A 22,229-nucleotide genomic window follows, 5' to 3' on the forward strand; every position below is an offset into this window, starting at 1 on the left:
ATTGAATTCCAAAGACAAAGCTACTTCGCTTTTTATAAGAGTCTTCTTTTGCTCCACTATACAAGTACTCCGATAGACCGATTTATAAGAGTAAATTATCAAAGTAGAATTAGAAAAGGTACTTTATTTTATAAAGCTTGGTTTAGAACTTATGCACTACGTAAAAGGATTATGCTAATCTGGTTGTTTACCTAGTTATTCTAAAATATAGTCCAATATACTACGCAATATAAGCTTTTATATAGCTACTTAATGTCATTTTCAAATAGAGGTACTTTCTTTGGTCAAAATTATACTTCAATTGTTATTGGATGTTAAATATTATGTATTGAGGTTAAACAACCAATCATGTTTAAATATTTGCTTCTTTGCCATACTTCATAAGTTCATAGTGTAGATTGTGGAGTACGACTCTTTAATTAGAATGCCTTTTGGAAATTGGAGGGAGTTAAAGATTTTACTTACTAAATTTAGAAATCAAAATAATTTAATTCCGAGTACTCTTAAGTCATATAATTAAATTACTATATTGATTCTGTAGTCATTTTCTAAACTATTATGTATTTGACAAATTTATATTTATCCACATTAATACTACTGATTTTGTAGTATATTATATATCCCTTCGCTTTATGAAAGAAGACTATTGATTTTGATGTATGAATATAGTCCAATTGCATTCATAAGCAATGTAGGGCACATAAAACAACGATTGTCTCCTAAATGATCTTTAAGGGGGTTGTTAAACAATGCTTCCATTTTACAAGGCACCGCTCACATTTTAATAAGAACTTCCGTATTTACTCCTCGTAAATAAATATTCACGACACTCACTCATGACACTAACAACACTCATTTCTCATTTCTGAAGTCACAATTCTCTCATAACTTCACTCTCATTTCATCTCTCTATTTTTTTTTCTTTAAAAAACAGAAATAGCCACAACCCACCACCGACAGCCACCAATCCAGGGAGACCAACCAAGTTCCGGCAATGGCAGATCGGCGCAAAATCCGACTGACTTATGGAGGTCGAGGCGGCGGCATTGGAGGCGAGCATGAATGATTTTTCGCCTAAAAATTAAAAAAAATTTAAGTTTTTAGGATCTGCCTTAAAATTCCGGACAATCCAAAGAGGAACCAAAATTTTCAGGCAGATTAAAAAATCTGGATGTTCGAAGGTGGAGTCGCCTGAAAAATCCGAATCCTCCTTGGGCCCTGAAAAATTATTATTATTATTATTATTATTATTATTATTATTATTATTATTATTATTATTATTATTATTATTATATTAATATTGGTTGTTCAATTTTAATCAAACATCTGAGTCTTCAAACTGAGGCCCATACGGTATCTAAAGAACTTGTCGTTGATTTAGAATATAAAAAACATTATGATTTTTATTAAAATTACTAAAACAAAGTAAAGACAACAACATTATAACAGCGAACCTTTCGATGACTCAAACCACGTCTTCACTGCCAAATGTTGGTTCTCAACTCTACAATTACTCGTGTTACCACAGTGAAGAACTTGGTTCGTCCAAAATGTCACAAATTTGTGACAAAGCCATGTTTTCTCAACGTAAAGTAACTTACACTACTAGAAAACAGGGAAATAGCGACGGACTGCTTCCGACGGACCCATTATTCCAACGGAAAAATCGAAATTTCCGACGGATTTTAATTCCGTTGGATATTTTCGACGAATTTTACAAATTCGTCGGAATATATGTGCTTTCCGACGGATATTTTCGTCGGAAATTACTTTTTCCGACGAATTTGTAATCCGTCGGAAATTTTTGACGGATTTTTCCGTCGGAATAAATTTTTTTTAAAAAAACCTAGAAACCCCAACACCCTTGTTTTATTTCCGCCGCTTCTACCTCTATCTCCTTCTCTTTGTCTTTCCTCTTCTCTCTCCTCTCCTCTTACGTTCTCCGTTCTCACTCCTCTCTCTGAATCTCCTGCTCATACTCTCCCTCTCGTTCTCCTTCTTCTTTCTCTCTCGTTCTCCTTCTTCTATCTCTCCTCTACTTTACTTTCAATTCCCCTCTTTCGACCACCTCAAATCTCCCACCACCACCGCCAACACTAACCACCTACATCAACAACAACAACACCAACAATAACGACATCAACAACACGCATCAACATCAACAACAATTTTCGTCTTTTTCGCCCCTTCTCCCTCTTTTCATGCTTAAAACAAAGGTTTTCGGGTCAAATTCGACCATGAAAACTCTAGATCTAGAGTTTTTATGGTCGAATTTGGCCTCTTAAACCCAATTTCAAGGTTATGTGTGGTCGAATTAAGGTATGTAACTTTTATTCAATTTTGATTTTATTTTGTTGTTTTATTGGATTTTTTTTTAATTTATGGTGGTGGAATGAAGGTGGTTGCTATTGGAGTTCGGATTTTGGTTATAATGGTTAAGGATTTTAATTTTTTTTGTTAATTTTTGGTGGTGACGGTAGTTTTCGGTGACCACTGGTGGTTTTTAGGTGGGTGGTGGGTGGTTTGCTTAGGTTGGGGGTTCAGCCACATTTGTAAGGGTTAGGGTTGTAGATCTGTGTTTGATTTGGGTGGGCTTGGGTTTGGGGAGTCTGATCTTTTGCGGTTCTGGTGGACGTTTCGATGGGCTGGTGTGGGGCTGTTGTTGTGCGGTGGTGGTACGTGTGCTGGTGCTGTGCGGTGGTGGTACGGGTTAGGTGGGCTGGTGTGGGGTAGGCGCTCTGCGGTGGTGGTATGGTTTAGGTGGGCTGGTGTGGGGCAGGCGCTGTGCGGTGGTGGCTGGTGGTGGGGGAAGCCTTTATTTTTGTTTTTTTAAAACCATTTTCCGATGGAATTTCCGGCGGAATACAGTCCGTCGAAAATTTCCGACGGACATTCCCAGGCCCGAAAACCTCTTCAGACGGACTGATTTCCGTCGGAAAAGTCGTTCCGACGGAATTTCCGTCGGAAAAGTGCGTTTTTCCGACGAGCTATATTGCGACAACCAGTTCCGACGGAACTTCCGTCGAAAATGGGTTTTCCGACGGAAAACGGGTTGTTACCGACGGAAAATTTCCGTCGTAATTCGGATGTTTTCTTGTAGTGTTAATACCTGCTGGATAACTTGCCCACCTAGCTTTCATTGTATCTACAACAACATTATAATCTGCCTCGGTTGTAGCATCCATGATACGCTTCCATTTTCCATTTTCCATTTTTGAAACTCGCACCGTCTTCTTATTTTTGAACATATCAGTCACCCTAGCCTCCACATCTTTGTTAATGTGCCATCGATAAAGAAAATGTGACGTCCCTGGAAACACTTCTCTCAATGCCGCACATAGGCCAAGTTACGGTCAGACAAAAATACCAATGGTTCTTTATCATACCCAATTCACTCCTTTAATCTCTGCAGCACCCACCAATAGCTTATCGTGCACTCATTGTGCGTGAACACATAACCAACTAGAAAATTCTGATTTATCGGTGTTACACCTACTATCTCAAAGAACGACATCCTGTTTTGGTTGGTCTTGTAACTCAAATCCATACCGATTACATGTGGATATGTGCGTGGTATGTTTAGCATGACTGGATGCACCATAAATGCATGTTGTAGAACGCCGAGGTCATCGGCCATGACCATGTACTGACTCTGTCTCGCCAAATGAAGAAATTGTGTGCTGAACAATTCCTCTGCCTTCTGCATCTCCGTTCTCAAGTAATTCCGGCAATTGTAGATGTGTCTGATGTATGGATGATAATCTGGAAATTGCTCTACAACAGTTGCCATGATGTTACACGGTGCAACCTTGAACTTTGTCATGTCACGCACAACCTTTTTGGCACCCGGGCTCAAGCCATTAATTTTACGATGACCCTCCTGATACACAATCATTGGATGGTTATGGGTCCTAGTTTCATCATTTTTTGCACGGATATTCCAACTATATGTGGTGAATTCATAATATATCTTGATGTCGAAAGGACAAGCATTAGCTTTAGTTTTTGTGTCCTTCCGTATTGCGTTCTCCAAATCTCTCGGTTTGCTCTTGTGTCCCCAATCACATTTTAAATATCGATACGGCCGACCTTTTGTGGTTTTGTTGTAAGACGATTTAACCAAAATAAATCCCAGATTTATGGAAATAGCATCCGCCCATTTAACTGCATCATCAAACATCAAAAATAACGTGTTCGTGACTAAATTAACCCTGTGATTGACACCGTCACCGTCGTCTTCAGACTCCAAATCCTTTAAAATTAAATAAAACACACAATATTCCCCAATATTATTTCTTTTATTATAATTCAAACTATTATTATTATTATTATTATTATTATTAAATATTCAAACAATAATAAATTTAATTATATATAAAAAAAAAAAGATCTGCCTAAAAAATTAGGATCCACCTAGATGGATCCACTTAAAATTTTCGGATCCACCTAGCTAGGAAGATTCGGAAATTCTGGGCGGATGTGGAAATCTGCCTTAAATTTCCGGATATGGATCCATGACCAAGCCCCTGACCGAGTAATCCATGACCAAACCCCTGACCGAGTAATCCATGACCGAACCCCTGACCGAGTAACCCCTCAAGTAACCCCTGATTGAACCCTCAAGTAACCCCTGACTGAACTCCTTAAGTAACCCCTGACCGAAGTACACGAGTAACCCCTGACTGAACTCCTTAAATAAACCCTGGCCGAGTAACTCGAGTAACCCCTAACTGAGTAACTCGAGTAACCCTTGGACGAGTAACTCAAGTAACCCCTGACCGAGTAACCCCTTAAGTAACCCTTGACCGAGTGAACCCCTCGAGTGACCCCTACCCAAACCCCTCAAGTAACCCCCTGATCGAGTAACTCGAATAACCCTTGACTGAATAACTTGGGTAACCCCTGACCGAGTAACTCAAGTAACCCATGACCGAGTAAACCCTCAAGTAACCCCTAACTGAGTAACTCAAGTAACCCCTTAAGTAACTCATGACTGAGTGAACCCTTTGAGTGAACCTTGTCCGAACCCCTCAATTAACCCCTTACCGAATAAATCGAGTAACCCTTGACTGAAAAACTCGAGTAACCACTAACACTAAATTACTCGATTGGATAACACCTAATACCCAATTTCCCCTTAGTATTCATTAATATATTTACCCATCCAAAAATAATGAACGTGTATTTTATCCACAATTAGGTATGTTTTTTCACAAGAAAAGTAACAGAAATTATCACATCATATTCATATACAACGACCAGCAACATCTAACTAAATATATGCACTAATAAATAGGTTTATATGCTATGGATGGAGTGTATTTAAATAGAAGATAATTATTAAGATAAAGGAAAAATAATAGTTACTTATAAAGCATACATATTATATGTAATTTATTGTTGAAAATATGAGCATTAATTTTTGTAATGAAATTTAGGTATCGGATTCGTAAATCTTCTCTATTTGGAAACTCAATATTTTAATCTAAAATTACATTCGTAGAAAATACACAGTATTTGAATCAATTAACATAAATAATAAATACATTAGAACATAATGTTAGAGGAAAAGTTTTCATAAGTGAAATTAATAAAGGATCATAATCAAAATATTTCACTTATGATATTAAAAATACGCTATATATACTTGTAATATCTATAAAATTAGGTAGAAAATTATAAGGTAAAATATTTTGTTACATTCTATATATGTATGGAAGTTTTACGTGGAATATTCACATTAAAATCATGTATATAATATGATCCCATCTAAATACTTTACTAATATAAATCATTTGCTAATATAAAAAATTTAAAATTTAAAAATAACAAACTTAGACAGGGACACGTGTTAGTCATGGAGTTAGTGCATCCTGTTTTAGTATAACGTATATAGATATATAGATTATTGGTTTTTCTTTTTTATGTACGATTTTATAATTAGTTTTATTATTATTGTTTTCTTTTTCTTTCTTTTAATTATGTTAATTTACTTATTTTGTTTAGTTTAGTTTTAATTATACATGAGTAGTTTAATCCTAGGGTTTTTGGAGATCTATGATTCATATGAAGGGATGATTTATTATTGCAAAATTGGAAGAGTTTGAGTTACGCATTTTGGCATTTGCTTACGAGTCGCTCAGATGGTTTTTTCTAGTTTATCTCAATCTAGATCCTGATCAAATAGCAAATATCGATGTAACGGTTGATATGTTCATCAAAGATAATAATACTTGGGATGTCCCTCTTCTTCTTGATGTTCTTCCTAATACTATAGTTTAAATTATTCGAGGGATCACCCTTCCATTCTCTCCTGTTCCAGATGAACCCTGTTGGGGACTTTCTAAAGATGGTCAATTCACTGTAAAATCTGCTACTTGGCTTGCTCACTCCCATGTTCATTCTTCATCTAAATGGGAATTCAGTTGGATTTGGAAATTGGATATTCCCCCAAAAATTCAGATTTTCCTTTGGCAAATTTTCCATAATAGTCTTCCTACCCGTCATACTTTATCTTCCCGTCATATTGATGTCCCTAGTTTTTGTGCTCTTTGTACTAATCACCTTGAATCTCAGGATCATTTATTCCTCTCTTATCCATTTTCTATAGAACTTTGGTCCTCTTCCTCCGTCTGTCAGTGGCTTGGTATTCTCCCCCAGATTACTTAGATCCATGATTTATTTCGCTTTCTTAAAGTCACTTCATCTAGATTCCTTCCTAAAATAGCTATCTTGTTTTGGAGTATTTGGAAACATCGTAATGCAGTCATTTTTAAGAATTCTTCTGCTAATATTCATAGTGCTTTTATACGAGCTTTCTCTTTGTTTAAGGAATGGGAATCTCGCTCACTTCTTGATGTCATCCGTAGTCCTACTATTGCATCATCTCCGCCACCTCCTCCTACCCCCCTCCCATCATTTCTTGGGCTCCTTCTCCATTAGGGTTTTGTAAACTTAATTTTGATGGCTTGGCTAATCAGAATTCTGCTACTGCAGGCGTGGTCATTCGAGACAACTTGGGTAATCATGTGGCAAGTCGCACTTACAATTTAGGCTCTTGTCCGGCTTTCCTTGCATAAGTCATTGCCCTTCGCAATGGACTCCTTCTTACTAAAGATTATAATATTTCCGATATTTTTATTGAAGGTGATAATCTAACAGTTAATAATATTTTGCAGGGTCATTTCAGCTGTCCATGGAAACTACATCTTCTTATGGCAGATATCAAGACTCTTTTGGATTCTTTTTCGAGCTTTCAAGCAAGAGATATCTATTAGGAAGGAAATCGGGCAGCAGATTATGTTGCCTCTCTCGGCTATTCTATTCCGATTCATCAAGATATAGATCCGTTTCTAGATAGTAAATTTTCTTATTTTTTACTCCTTGATAGATTAGGTCATGGTCTTGCGAGAAGACGTACCTAATCTCCTTCATGTATCTTACTTTTCAAAAAATAAATAAATAAATAAAAAATTATCCTAGTGATGTACAACAAACAACTCATATTTACTAAAAGCATTTGGTCTAGGTAAATCTTTTTTTTATATATAGATATTATAATTATTACTTTTGTACAATTTGTAACAGTTTTTTAGTGCTTTGATGTTCGCGATGGGGATGATGGACGTGTGGAGCTTTCTCCTCATATGGGGAGAGATCTATTTCCTGTTAAAAGGAATAGATCTTCGGACTGCTCCATCTACTATATCATTTGTTTCATTGACATAATATGTTTTTTTATTAATTTTTATATGATGTGTTAATTTTCCTCAAATTATATTAATTACTTTTATATTAATTATAATTGACTAATGTAATTTAACTCTTAATACAAGTTGTATTCATGTATGCATTGACCAGCACAAGCTCATTTACATTAATGGTACTACTCTACAACAAAGACACAACTAATTGCCATATAGAGGGGTTTGAGCTTTGTACAGTATATAAATTAGCTAATATATCAGCGTTAGTTGCCACTCTTTGCCTTACATATTCCTCCGTTGTTGGATTTTGGGTTGGACTCTCGGTAAAGTAGTTTGTATTCAATATTATATATTATAGTGCGCCTTATAAATCTATATTATTTAAATATGTGTACGCTAAAATAAATTGAATCTATAATATAAATCTTTATGGCATCCTTATAGCTAACACAAGACAATCATTATTATCATTATTATGTATGTCTTAGATTGCCTAGGTGAGGAATTACTGTGTATATATTCTCTGCTTTGTACATATTGTAAGGCCAAGCTGTAGTACATAAATTAAAGAGTATCAGATCCGAAATTCATTGTAAGAATAGAAAGAACCTAAATTCTGAAATCGATCAGAAATTTTAATATATTATATATTACACACATATTGCACATACAATTTTGTGCATATTACATTGATAAACTTTTCTGAATTTTGATATCGTTTTTCCATTATAAATAATTCAATTTAAATAAGCAAATTTTTAATTTTTTTTTATATGTTTGTAACTTTTTTTTTTTTTTACAAAACTTAGGTAGGGTTAGTTGACTCTGTTTCCTTGAACATATCTCCGTCCCTATCTCATTTTTGATATTGGCAAATGCAAATTGTAAGTAGTCCAATTATTTTTTTTTTATTTTTAATTTGTTGAATTTGGTCTCGTTTTATAGCACTTTATATAATATTGATACTTGTTTTGTTTATAAGCTATAAGAATGATAATTGGGAATTCAATTTGTTTTAGCGCTTGAATTATTTTTCTACTAATTTGTTTTAGCGTTAGTTGCCACTCTTTTCCACCGATATGTTTTAGCGTTAGTTGCCACTCTTTATATATATGAAAGTTTCACGTGGAATATTCACATTAAAATCATGTATACGATATGATCCCATATAAATACTTTACTAATATAATCATTTGCTAATATAAAAAAAATTTAAATTTTAAAACTAAAAGTAGAAAACTAAGACAGGGACACGTGTCAGCCATGGAGCTAGTGTACCATGTTTTAGTATAATATATAGATAGATTGTCAAAAATAAGTTTAACTTTTCTCTGTCTGTCTAAAATAATCCTGAGTATACTAGTTGCTGGTTTTGCTGTCTTGTTAAAATTATTCTTGACAATCTATCTATATATTATATTATAGATAGTATAATATATAATTTTAACTTTGCTGCTGGCTCTGTGGTCTGCCTGTTTCTAGTCATTTGCTGCATAGAAACTTGGACTTGACATAAGGCTGAACATGGGCCTCAAGATTTCTTTTTCTTAGGATACAAATAAATCATGTGATTAGTGGATATATATAAAAGATTGTAGTTATTAAGGGCTCATTTGGTTGTCATAGGAATTTAATTCCTATGGGAAATTACAATTTATGCCCTTGTAAAGTTTCTAGGAATTGAGTTTGGGATGTTTTGGTTGACATTAAGGGGGCGTTGAGTGGTATGGGGTTGGAATCAGGAATGGGGTTAAGGTGGTATCGGGTTAGAACTTGATATTTAATACCATGTGTTTGGTTTAATTCTGGAATGGAATATCTCACTATTCTCTCCTTTTATTTGATACCTAAGGGAATGGAATGAGCCAAACCCACCTCCTCCTCCCCCCCCCCCCAAGGTTTCTAAACCCCATACCTCATGGGTTTGAGGTATGGGTTTGAAATTCATATTTTTGACAACCAAACATATGGTATTGGTTTTAGTCATTCTAAACTCATATCTCATACCTATATTTCGTGAACCAAACGCCCCCTAAGGAACTCGTACTCCCCATGTAATAATATCAAGAGCTTTATAGGATGCTTGGGAGTATTATCAACTACTCCTTCCGTCCCCAAAAGAACGGCTCATTTGGGTTAATTACGCGGGTATTAAGAAAGTTAAATAAAAAGAAGTAGAAGTATATTGAAAATATAAATTTACATGGAGTTTGTAAAAAAAATATAGAAAGAGAAAGTAATAAAATTACATGGAAAATCAAATTTTTATATGGGAAAGCTAATTTTGCACAAATATTGTTGCAAATTGATGGGTGTTTTAATGCAAATGAGTTATTCTTTTTGGGACTAAAATTAGGTCAAATGGGTCGTTCTTTCAAGGACGAATGGAGTACTATTTTTATTTTTAAATGGAGGTGGAATAGAAACAGATGGTTTAGCCAAAAAAATAAAAAAATAAAAACAACTTTAATTAGCTAATTAATAGAGCTTATAAATTACAGGAACTCTGACTTACCTAGAGGGGTGGTGGTAAGTAACTTCCCACAATCTATGGAAATTTCTAATTCCTGGGAAATTTTTTTCTTTTTTTTTTATTATTATTATTTTTTTTTTTTACGTTCTGACTTCCCTCATTTTCTCAATTTTATGCCAACCAAACAACAACCTATATTACCACTTCCTAGGAATTCTGATTTCCCCCACTATTTCCTACCAACCAAACAAGTCCTAAAACTCTATAGGACTCAACTCAAACCCCTTAGATCTGATGAAACCATGTCAGGTACCATTATGGAGAAAGTGAGATGTATGCTTAGAAGGTAAAATCTTCCTAAGACATTCTGGGGTGAAGTAGTCAAGTGTGCAGTTTTCTTGATGAACCAAGCTCCAACAATTCCCCTCAGCCTTGATACTCCCGAGAGAGCACGGAAGGGATGTGATCCCACCCATTCACATCTGAGAGTTTTTGGAAGTAAGGCATTTGTGCACGTGCCTAAAGAACAAAGGTCAAAACTTTATTCCAAAACTCATCCTTGTGTGTTTGTTGGCTATGGTGATGAAGAGTATGGTTTTAGACTATACGATCCAGAAAAGAAGGTAGTGAGAACTGAGAAGTAGTGTTGTAGTATTATTTGAGCATGAGATGGGTGTTGAGCTTCTGAGTACGAGGTACAAATTTACTTCAGAAATTTTATTTGATGCTACTGATGTTTCTAATTTTACTACTCCTGTTGACCAGCCAGCTAATAAGAATGTTGATGTGATGCCTGATGATAGTATATTGTCTTCAAAAAACTCAGAACACAGATTTAGATGATTGGTCAGAAAGCCAGTTCTGAACCGAGATCTAAGAACATTTATCAAAAGTAGTTGGGTGTTCTATCTGTTACAAGTTCATCTGCTAGAAGATATTTGTTGGATGACAAAATAATAATACTGTTTTGCTTCTCATTATGTCAAGCTTTCAAGATACATTCACAATGCTAGTATGAAACTAAGAAAAGAATTGATCTACTGCTGTCCTGTAGCTAGGTAAGGGAGGTGCTGAAGTGGGCAAGTTCCCAGACAAGAGAAGGTTAGTGTAATAAATGACTGAATTTGAGTACAGTTAGTTTGCTGATTTCAGAGACTTTTTAAGACTTCGAAGCACGCTCCACATAAATGTTGAAACAATGAAGAGGAGAATGCCTGTTATAATAGCATACTTGAGGCCAAGATTCACTAGCAGAATGACAAGAAGTCCAGCACCCACCACACCAAAGAAATTTGCTGTTACAGCAGGCCAGAAGGGCATGTCCAGTACGGAAGCAATGATAGCACCAGTCCATGCTCCAGTACCAGGGAAAGGCACTGCTACGAACAACATCAAACCAAGCCATTGGAACTCTTCTACCGGTCCAGCCTTCTCTTTGGCCCTCTCAAATAGCATGTCCAGAAATCTCGATGCTGTACGGTTCTTCCCAGCAACAAAAGTGGCAAACTTTTTTAGGTAGAGAATAATGAAAGGAACTGGAACCATATTCCTGCGATTACATAATCAAATTAGATTAGTCCGGTATCAATCAACTAGCTATATTTTCCCTGACATCACTCATGTTTCTCCCATGAACCATATTTTGGTGACTTCATTAGACAACCGTATCTATAACAAGAAAAGATACAAACTCTCATGTTATAATACATTAAACTGAACAGGATGCATTTTCAACATCAAGCTCCCCCCAATCATGTAGCTAGACCGCAATCTAAAAACACCTTGATAACCTCATTTATATGATCACTGACCAAGCTAGACCGCAATCTAAAAACACCTCGATAACCTCATTTTATGATCACTGACCAAAAATCCACAAAGCCAGGTCGTGCATAACACTTTGAAGATGTTAACCACACCACAGCACAGCTTAGCAGATAAAGTTCCACTTAGGTGCCATTTTTTAACTCAAGACCATAACCAATACTGCAACATTTTCTATGCCTAGATAGCCTCATATATATGATTAAACCCAAAATTTCAACATGTTCAGGTCATGCACAAGTCTTCAAAGATGTTTACATCAGCTAAGCTGATAAAGTTCCTCTTAGGTGCCACCTTTTGAACTTAAAACCAAACCAACGTTGCACTATATACAAACCAAAATTGGTTCATTTAGCCATATATACAGATTTATGTCTCATGTCTTGAATTTTCACACTATTTTGACAAAACCTTTCCCAATTGAGGCAACTGGTCTTCATCAATGCAGGACACAAAGAGTATCGCTTCTTTTATAATCTTTGTTGTACATACGGAGTGGCAATAGGGCAATGACAAAAACAAAATTCGATTGTGAGTCTCACAATATCCCTTTAAACATACTGCCAATCTTGATTAACTTACAATTCTTTCAATGCCACTCCAAAAGCCAAATGAAACTTATTTTGGTGTAGCAAAATCATTGATTTTATAAGTTTGCACGCACAATGATCTCAATATAATACTCCGAATTCAAGAATCACATCAAGAAATTAGAATAGACACAAACAGCCAAAATTGATACCATGATCATAATACTAAAAGTCTAAAACTCAATTAATTGCAAGAACATTTTCACCAATTCAAGCAAAGAGCAACTACAATCAGAGTTTTTGTTTGACTACCACTACCAATAGATGGAATCCAATAACAATTTCGATAACAATCAATAAGCACCAAAATTAAATCAACCCCACAAAACATTTCATATAGAAAAACAGTAATTACCCAATAACATAAAGAATGAAGAACAAAATGATGCAATCACTCACCCTAAAATTGATAAAACAGTGAGCAAAAGAGGATTGAGCTTCATCCAATAACCAACAGGAATAGCCCCACGAAGCTCAATGACAGGAAGAGTAGCAAGAGCAAAAACAATAGCTTCATCAGGCCAACCAGAACCCCTTAAAAAGGTAGCAACTTTAACCCCAAAGCTCGAAGCTTTAATGGAGGAATCACTTGCAATTACAGCAACAGTAGCAGCAGAAGCCTTACTATCTTTTGAAAATGCAAAAATTGTAAGAGAAACAGATGTCCAAAATAACACCCATAACACAGTTTTCAAGGGTTTTTCCCCAAAAATTGTGACCCCCAATTCGCTGTTTGGGGTATTTTCTGGATTTCTTGTTGCAGGTGCCCTTAATTTGGAGGGATGGGAGAGAAATTGAGGGAAAATTGTGAAATGGGAAGCGCCCTTTTGGAGGGTTATTAATGGAGGGGGTAGATTAGGGGTTTGAAGTTTGTAGTGTGTAATGGAGGGAGGAATTAGATGGGTTCTTTTGTTAAGGGCAGAGAAAGAAAATGTAGTGGCTGCTGGGATACTAGAAGCCATTGTTGAGTTTGATTAGCAAGGAGTGGATTTTCAGGTGGTTTAAGGTTTTGCGAAAGGGATTTTGATTGCTATTTGTGGAATGTTTGTATTGGGGCTACGACATAAATTTGGGTTTATTTTATCCCTACCTTATAAAAAGTAGAAAATAACTTTTAGGAATAGTGTGCTACCAATTATACCCTCACTATTGTGTACAAAATTGTGTGCAAAATGTGTATTTACTTTTTTACCCTCAATAATATGTTTACTATCATTAATACATTTAATGTTTTTTTTTTCATTAAACATATATCATCAATTAATTCGGTTTTTTTTAACAAAATGTATGTAATGCTTTTTCCCTACCTTATAAAAAGTAGAAAATAACTCTTAGGAATAGTGTGCTACCAATTATACCCTCACTATTGTGTACAAAATTGTGTGCAAAATGTGTATTTACTTTTTTACCCTCAATAATATGTTTACTATCATTAATACATTTAATGTTTTTTTTTTCATTAAACATATATCATCAATTAATTCGGTTTTTTTTAACAAAATGTATGTAATGCTTTTTTTTATTAATTAAAAAAAAATTAATGCTTTACACTTCATATGATATTATTATTATTATTATTTAAAATGAAAAAAAAAATTGTATGTACGAATAGATGATTTATTACCAACTACCAAGGGACTATTTTATCTAATTGTTGCCTGAATGTTAATGTTTATGCGAGTTACAGGGTGTAATTGTTTCTCTTTTTTAGTTTCATATAGTTAATCTCATATAATTTATGTAGAGTAATTACTAGGTTGGGTAAGAATATAGACTTTCAAATAGTAAATGTTCCGAAAAATTGTTCTACTATTGCATATGTAATGTTAAATTACTTCTTTTAGTATATAATGTGTGCTCTATGATTTTTGAATTGTATTTAATCCATTTCTAATTAAGTTTGTAGATGTTTTTGCAATATTACACTGTTGAATAATTGCATAGATGTTTCTTGAAGAAAGGTTGTGCAGGAAAAAACGAAAACTTTAAATACACATTCCATTAATTTATCAAACTATTTTCCCTAAAATCCCAATGTTGCGAAAAGTTTAAACACAACCCAATATAGACATCAAGAAAGGGCAAATCACTTCGCGCGCATCGCGCGCGTCGACTGCCCTAGTTAAGGGTAAATGTATAAACTGAATTCAATCAAGCTCCTCGTAGTTGTAAAGCCTTGTTCACTTCATCTTAAGAAAATACAAGTATCTTGTAATATTTAATAAAAATAAGTTTAGTTGAGTAAAAACAAGTTTAGTTAACATTCACTTTTTTTTTCTCCATTTATACGCATTTTCGCATCAATTTAAATTACCTTGACTTGGAACAACTTTGGGACAATGAGGTTATTGACAAAATGACAACTACTAAAATAAGAAGTACTTCCTCCGTTTTTATTTAGTTGCAACACACTCTTTTGGCACGCATTTCAAGGAAAATATTAAACTAGGTAAACGAATTAATTTACGAAATTTACCACCTATAAGAAGAAAAGGATAAGTTGCTACGGTTTAAATTTCATAGATTAATTAATTTGTTTACCTAGTTTAATTACCTCCTCGAAATGCGTAATAAATGGTGTGTTACAAGTATATATATATACTCCCTCCGTTTCTTATTTCTTGCAACAAAGGGGGTGTGCACAACTCCCAAATCAAAACTTTTAAGGGAGTTAAGCATGGTTGTAATCCCATGTGATTAAAATTAAAAAAGGAGGGAAGGGAAAGGGACCACTTTTTTAAAGCATTCACATGGGCTGATTTTTTGGGAGGGTGTACTTTTCCCTCCCAAAATTTCACCAAAATTTGAAAACACCCAAATTTTCATCCAAAATTTCCCTCCACTTACTTTTCACAAGCAAGTGGGGGTATAAAAGTATCAAACACACAGCCAGAATTTTTTGTTTAACCAATACATCATCAAAGTTCTCTCCCTCCTAATGAATACATTTGAGCATGAATTTTCCAAAAGTTAGCACTAACCTACACCTAATCCTACCATAATTACCTACATCCTAAAACTTCTAACCTAATTAGTGCTAAATTAGGGGCAGCATCTTCGCTTTTTCTTCATCCAAAAGCCGATTCAGGAAAGAGTTGTCCAAAAAGTTGCATCCTCCACTTCATCACCATCAGAGACCTAAAAAAAAACAAGGTTAGTATCTGCCCATGGATTATGAAGAGTTTTTTTCATTAGAACAATTACTTGGTGAAGAAAATCAGCCATATTCAAGTGAATCATCAGAGACAAGCAGTGATTCAGAGGATGAATATGCTGCAGAATGGACATATTCACAAATTGTAAACAATCAGCAACAAACAAAGGTAGGAGAGAAGAGGAGAGACCTGACCATGGAACAGAAAAGGCAGATTGTAGATGCAATACTACTAAAGATGCAAGGGGGGAACTGCCAAGAGGGTTTTTATCACAACTTGCAAGGCAATTTGACATTCATAGATCAACAATGTCAAGGTTGAATGCTGACAATAAGAAGCAGATGGCACAGGGGAATGTCATTGATGTCAGGTCTAAGAAACTAGGCAGGACTGGGCCAAAACCAAAAGAGTACTCTGATGAGTGGCTTCAATTTGTGCCTCTGTACAAGAGGACCACAGAGAGAAGCTATGCTGGAGCACTTAATGTCTCACATTCAACAATTCACAGATTAAGAAAGAAAGGAAGACTCAGGACACACACAAGCACAAATCATCCATCTTTAACATCCAATCACAAGGTGGCAAGAATGAAATGGGTGTTAAGTCATATTAACCCCATTCCAAGTCAAGGGAACCCAAAGTTTGTTGACATGCAACACACAATTCATATTGATGAAAAATGGTTCTATTTGAACCCAGAAACAAGAAAATTCTACTTGCTGTCAAAAGAAGAAGACCCCTACAGATGTTAACAGTCAAAGAGGTTTAAGATTAAGGCCATGTTCATGGCAATGATTGGGAAACCCCTGTATGCAAGAGATGAGACTCTTTTGCATGATGGAAGTATGGTATATTCCCATTTGTCAAAAAACAGATGGCAAAGAAAAAGAGTAAAAACAGAGAAGCTGGTACAATGGAAACAAAGGCTGTGCAGAATGTAAACAAAGATGCAATCAGGGAAATGCTAATGGACTACATCATCCCAGCAATACATCAACAGTGGCTAGAGGGACTCTCTAAAAATGTCAAAATTTCAGTGGGACAATGCAAGATCTCATCAAGTGCCAAAAGATGAAGAGTTTGTTGCTGCCTGTCATGCTAATGGGTTCAACATAGAAATGGTCTACCAACCAGCACAGTCCCCTGACTTGAATTTGCTAGACCTAGGGCTTTTCAAAGTCATACAATCCCTCTAATATCAAGCATTCCCTACTACTCTGGATGACTTAATCAAAGAGGTGGTCAATGCTTACAATGCATTTGAAGCTAAGGCCAACAAGTACATATGGCTAACACTTCAATCAGTCATGATAAAGATATTAGAAAAATAAGGCAGCAACAACTTTTCACCACCACACATGAAGAAGAAGAAGCTGGACAGATTAGGTGTTTTACCCAAACACCTACATGTCCCAAAGGAGCTCATTCAACAAACTGTGACATTCCTAGACACAATGTTCATCCCAACACCACATGCAACAGAGGAAGAAGCATGCATGGAAGTAGATGCTGCTTGAAGTGCAGACAAATCAAAAATGGGACCCTGCCAATGCATAAGGACTGCCACACATAACCTTCATAGTATGTTTAAAATTCAGGTAAGAAACCTTTTGTTTTAGTTACCTATTACCAGCTTTTGTTTAAGACACAATGTGTAATGCTTAGGTTATGTGTATTTTGTTGAATCATTGTGAACACATGTAAGGCAGTCATGTAATATAGGGCCTCAATATTTTGAAATGTAATGTGAACTTTGGCATCTTTAATTACTGCATTGCATGATCAATTGTTGGGGTATTGTACTCAAAACACTTAGTACCATCAGTAAGGGTATGCATTTCTCAAAAAGCTGCTCTATGATGTTACCTCAACACCTAGGTCAAAAGACCATTGATGGAGCAACACTATCACAAGCAACAATTAATCAAATGAGTCCCTTCATCATTTGGTTTTCACAACAAAGGCATATGGGGACATGCAATATGGGGGGACTCAGAAACAAATTGTTCTCTCATTTCACTGTCATTGAGAACAAAGTAGGGACTCAGAAATGTGTAAGGCAACAAAATCCACAGGACAGTCCATGCAAAGTGGTCATCATTCATCAACATCACATTCCCCTGGCCATATCACCCTTACAAACTCCAACAGCAAGTAAGGACAATCATCATCAAGTAAATGTACCATAACCTTAGGGCATACAATAAGCAACATCATGTACTTTAGCATACACAACATCAAATCATCATACATCATCAACCCAGCATACATAATCAACATCATCAACCAAGCATACATCATGAATAGCATCAATATATCTTCCAAAATAATCAACAAAGCATACATCATCAACAGTAGCACCATATCAAGAATTGAAGACCACAGCACACACAATTTTAACCACAACATCACTAACAAACATACAGGGACTCATTTTTCCCCAAAAAACATGCATTTAAATTTACATAAAATTTCAGGAAAAATAAATTATAGGGAGAAGAAAGGTTATACGCTGCATAGTTAGTTGCCAGAGAACCACTTAGGGTGAACATCCCGCAGAAAATCCATGTAGTCCTCATCAGCAAGATGCTCAAGGTCAACAGGCAGCCCAAATCTCACCCTTTTCATCCCTGAGAGGGATCCCTTCTTTTGCTGCTTCTCAGAAAGAGACTGACCTCCAGCAACCACAGCCTTAGATCCACCAGATCCAGAAGCACGTCCCTTCCCTTTCTTGCGGGACTCAGTCACAGTAGCATTCCCCTTTCCAGAGCCTTCACCTTCACTCTCCTCTTCCAGATCTATGATCTCAACACGCTTTTTAGGGGTTTTTTTAGCAGGATCTGGGTTCACCTCAGTTTCTTCATCTGAAGATATGTACTCAGTAAGTTTCGCACCGCGCTTGCAGCGAAAGAACGAGGCCTCAACCTAGCCCTGCGCAGAGGTTTGATCTTCCCAGATCCCCTCTCACAGATGTAACAAGTGGTTCCTGGAGGAATCTCGTCAATTGGTTTCTCAGGAGGTAGGTTTTCATAGCAGAAAAGTGAAGCGTCAGTGGTGGACTCAGAACTCATTTTTTTTGTTGATTTTGCACAGATCTGGAATCGCGGAAGGGAGAATTCAAAAGAAGATAAAGGAAACGGAGAAAGGGAGACAATGAATTAGGGTTCCGAAAGATCAGGAGAGAGTGTTATATAAAGAGGAGAGAGAGGAGAGAGATAGGGGAAATCGAAGAGCCATGGAGTTATTGCAGGTAGTTGAAGACTGCAATCAATGGAGTAGTTGGGAAGATGAACTGATTTGTTCATCAATTTCTCAGAATATAAAGAGAGGAAATGTTGGGGGGGGGGTTAATTTTTTTTGGTGGGAATCATTAATTCTTGATTAGATATAACTAGGTTTAGTGTATCTAGGTTACTATAAATCAGCATTGTAATCTTGTTTTAATAAGGGCAAATCTGTAATTTTACCTTTAAAAAATTTACTAAAAGAGGAAAAAAAAAATTTGTTGCAAGAAATGTGAACCACCCAAATATGGTAAATGTTGCAAGAAATAAGAAACGGAGGGAGTATATATATATATATATATATATATATATATATATATATATATATATATATATATATATATATAAACAGAGGAAGTATGTTATAAAGGGTGGATTTTGAGATATTTCATAATTTGATATGATGCACCACTTATATTTGTGGTATGCGGAGTATTTATGTAAATAACTGTATTTACAAAAGTACGGAGTATTTATGTAAATAATTGTACTTTACATATCAACAATGTAAATACACTTATACACATTATATTTTAATTATATATTTTTTTTCTCTTAAAAGCTTGATTAAATTTAGTAAAAGTAACACAAAGTAGATCAAAGGACATTAGAATAAGTTAAGATCATGACTTAACTTCTATTACAACTCCTCCGGGAGGACAACAATTCACCGCATTTCTCCAAAATTCCAATACTCAATTTCTTTGTATTTCATTTATTAAAAAAGCAAATCAATACATATCTATTCCACTAACTTCTCATTAGGACTCCATAATTATTTTCTTTTGAAAGTCATATATTTCATGCAGGGCCGTCCCAACTATATGGAGGCCCTGTGCGGTTGAGATAAAATTAGGCCCTTTTTTTTAATAAAATGTATAATACTCCTGTATTTTTTTTAATAATTGCTCTGATTCACTTGATTTTCACGAAGGTTTAGAACAAAAAAATAAATGTATTAAATTGATATTCGATAGAAACATGTTTAAAAAAAAATTTATGAAAGTATTGACAGTTAGTTATTGTAGAGAAGAGAGAGAACAAAAAAATATTTTTTTAACTGAAAATGATTCCGACACCGACGAAAAAAAGTATTAAATTATTGTTACAATCTTCCAAAATATAGGCATGCTTATTAAAAAAAAGGCCAAAAATAAAAAATAGAGCACATATTTAAAGATAGAGGGAGTATCTAATCATTCTAAAATGAAAAATAGGCACATAATTTAAATTAAGAGTATCTAAACCTTTATAAAAAAAAAAAAGTATCAATGGAAATCGAATCACGTACCTATGTGGCCAAAGGCATTCAAATTTAGTTATTACCACTTATCCACAATAGACATTTTTCCAATTTATTACACAACAATTTGTATATATAGATTAATTTGGGGCCTTGAGCGGTTGCGCATGCCGCACACCCTAAGGGTCGGGGCTGATTTCATGCATTAACACGATCACAAAAACGTTCCACTTAGCAAAAAAATTAAGAGAAAATCCAAGTCACTCAACATGATAAATAAACTTGTTTATCAAATGGCAAACTAGTAAAATAATGGATTAAAATTCCACTATTCATAGATAAAACCACTAATAAGGGCAACAACCCTAACATAAAACCACTACTAGTGTTAGAGATTTTAGGGTAAAACAAACCGCTAATAATACTCACTAAAAAATCTACCAATTTTACCTTTTAATAAACAAATTTATTTCAAGCCAGTTGTAGGCGTCATTCGAAGCGCGCCTACGTAAAGCATGGGTGAATATGTTTGGCACTCATAGGAAGTGGGAATTAACATATACGATTAGGGGACTAAGAAAGTAAAATGCCGCCAACAAGTTTTTAAGGAACTTGTAAATCGTTCACGAATCATTTAAGGCAACTACGATTAAGGGACAACGATAGGCAACGACGATTGACCCGTGAAGGTTACACACCATTCATAATCCATGAGATTACTAACTCCATATGGTTTGGAACCACAAAAGGAGGATCGGGGATGATAGTACGAAGTGAGTCATGGAGTCACATTCGCCCGTATTGGTCTCTACTCGATTCTTATAATGAAAAGTGAAACCTGCGATCTCAAAGGCATGCAAATAAAATATTCAATTTGCTCCAAACTATTATTAAGCTAAATTGGTTGAATATTAATGCAACATATAATTAATTCTAAAATATTAGTGATCACTTGATTAAATAACAAGATTAAAGGAACATAAACCGGTTGTCCAAATTATCTTATAAGGCGTGATTTTCAGTTACATATTCCCTTTAAACATGCAATATGGTGATCATAAATAATAATAGAACAAACATCAATAATGGATGTAATTCAACAATAAATAGTTAGTCAAATCAAATCATAATAAACCTAATAATGATACTAGCAACAAGAATAATAATAAGAGTTATTAAGTGATTAATTACTCACTTTTCGCGTTTTCTTGAATTGCTACATCATGAATAGACTGTTAGTAACTTCACTAAAAATATAAATCAAATTGAAATTAAATTAAATAAAAGTAAATTTGATTTGGTCCAAACCCTCAGTTAATTATACCTTTCACATCTTAGTTTAAGGACAGAACCTCAGGTCAAGTATGGACTCTTTGGAGTGCTTAGGGGAACTATAATGGAAGAATAATGAGGCTAGTGTTTAGGCTAAAGAGGGAGAGAGAATGATTTGGTGATTAGGCTTGTTTATGATTGAAAAATGGGTAATATGACCTCTATTTATAGAGAAAAAAGAAGGGTAGAAGAATCAAGATAAGATCCGAATTTATTCGAGAAAATTCGATAGACAGCATTTTTTGCAATTTTTGTTTTTATCATATCTTTTGATCCAAAAATCGGAATACGATAAATAATATGTCGTTGGAAAGCTCTTGAAGTCTAATTTCTAACCCAATTAGAATCTAATTAAAATGTTTTGTAGGATAAAATATATGGCCATGAGACGATGTCAGTTTTGGGTAGAGTTTCGTATTTCTTTTAGATCTTTTTTGTTATAGCTCGGAATTAATATTATAATATATCATTAGAAAGATAATTTCAAGAGCTATCCAACCATCTAATATATGGATAAAAATAATGAGGCACGAAAATCATATCTGATTATCTTTGAACGTCTTTCAATTTGAAAAGAATTAGGACTTTCAAAAAGTGGAATTTCATTCAATTTTAAACTCTT

General features: G+C 34.9%; 2 protein-coding genes across 2 annotated transcripts; both read right to left on the minus strand.

The window, feature by feature from the left end:
* Positions 1-3,391: 3,391 nt before the first annotated feature.
* Positions 3,392-6,601, minus strand: LOC145600685 (protein FAR1-RELATED SEQUENCE 5-like). Its single transcript, XM_081656567.1, has 2 exons — positions 6,565-6,601; positions 3,392-4,164 (listed from the first exon to the last, which is right to left on the minus strand). The coding sequence occupies exons 1-2, from the start codon at positions 6,599-6,601 to the stop codon at positions 3,392-3,394; spliced, it is 810 nt and encodes a 269-aa protein (XP_081512693.1).
* Positions 6,602-10,980: 4,379 nt separating this feature from the next.
* LOC145602284 (uncharacterized) lies at positions 10,981-13,635 on the minus strand. Its single transcript, XM_081658468.1, has 2 exons — positions 12,993-13,635; positions 10,981-11,728 (listed from the first exon to the last, which is right to left on the minus strand). The coding sequence occupies exons 1-2, from the start codon at positions 13,553-13,555 to the stop codon at positions 11,314-11,316; spliced, it is 978 nt and encodes a 325-aa protein (XP_081514594.1). The 5' UTR covers positions 13,556-13,635; the 3' UTR covers positions 10,981-11,313.
* Positions 13,636-22,229: the final 8,594 nt, after the last annotated feature.

This window comes from Chenopodium album, chromosome 21 (genome assembly GCF_948465745.1).
Source record: "Chenopodium album chromosome 21, dcCheAlbu1.1, whole genome shotgun sequence".
Taxonomy (NCBI): domain Eukaryota; kingdom Viridiplantae; phylum Streptophyta; class Magnoliopsida; order Caryophyllales; family Amaranthaceae; genus Chenopodium; species Chenopodium album.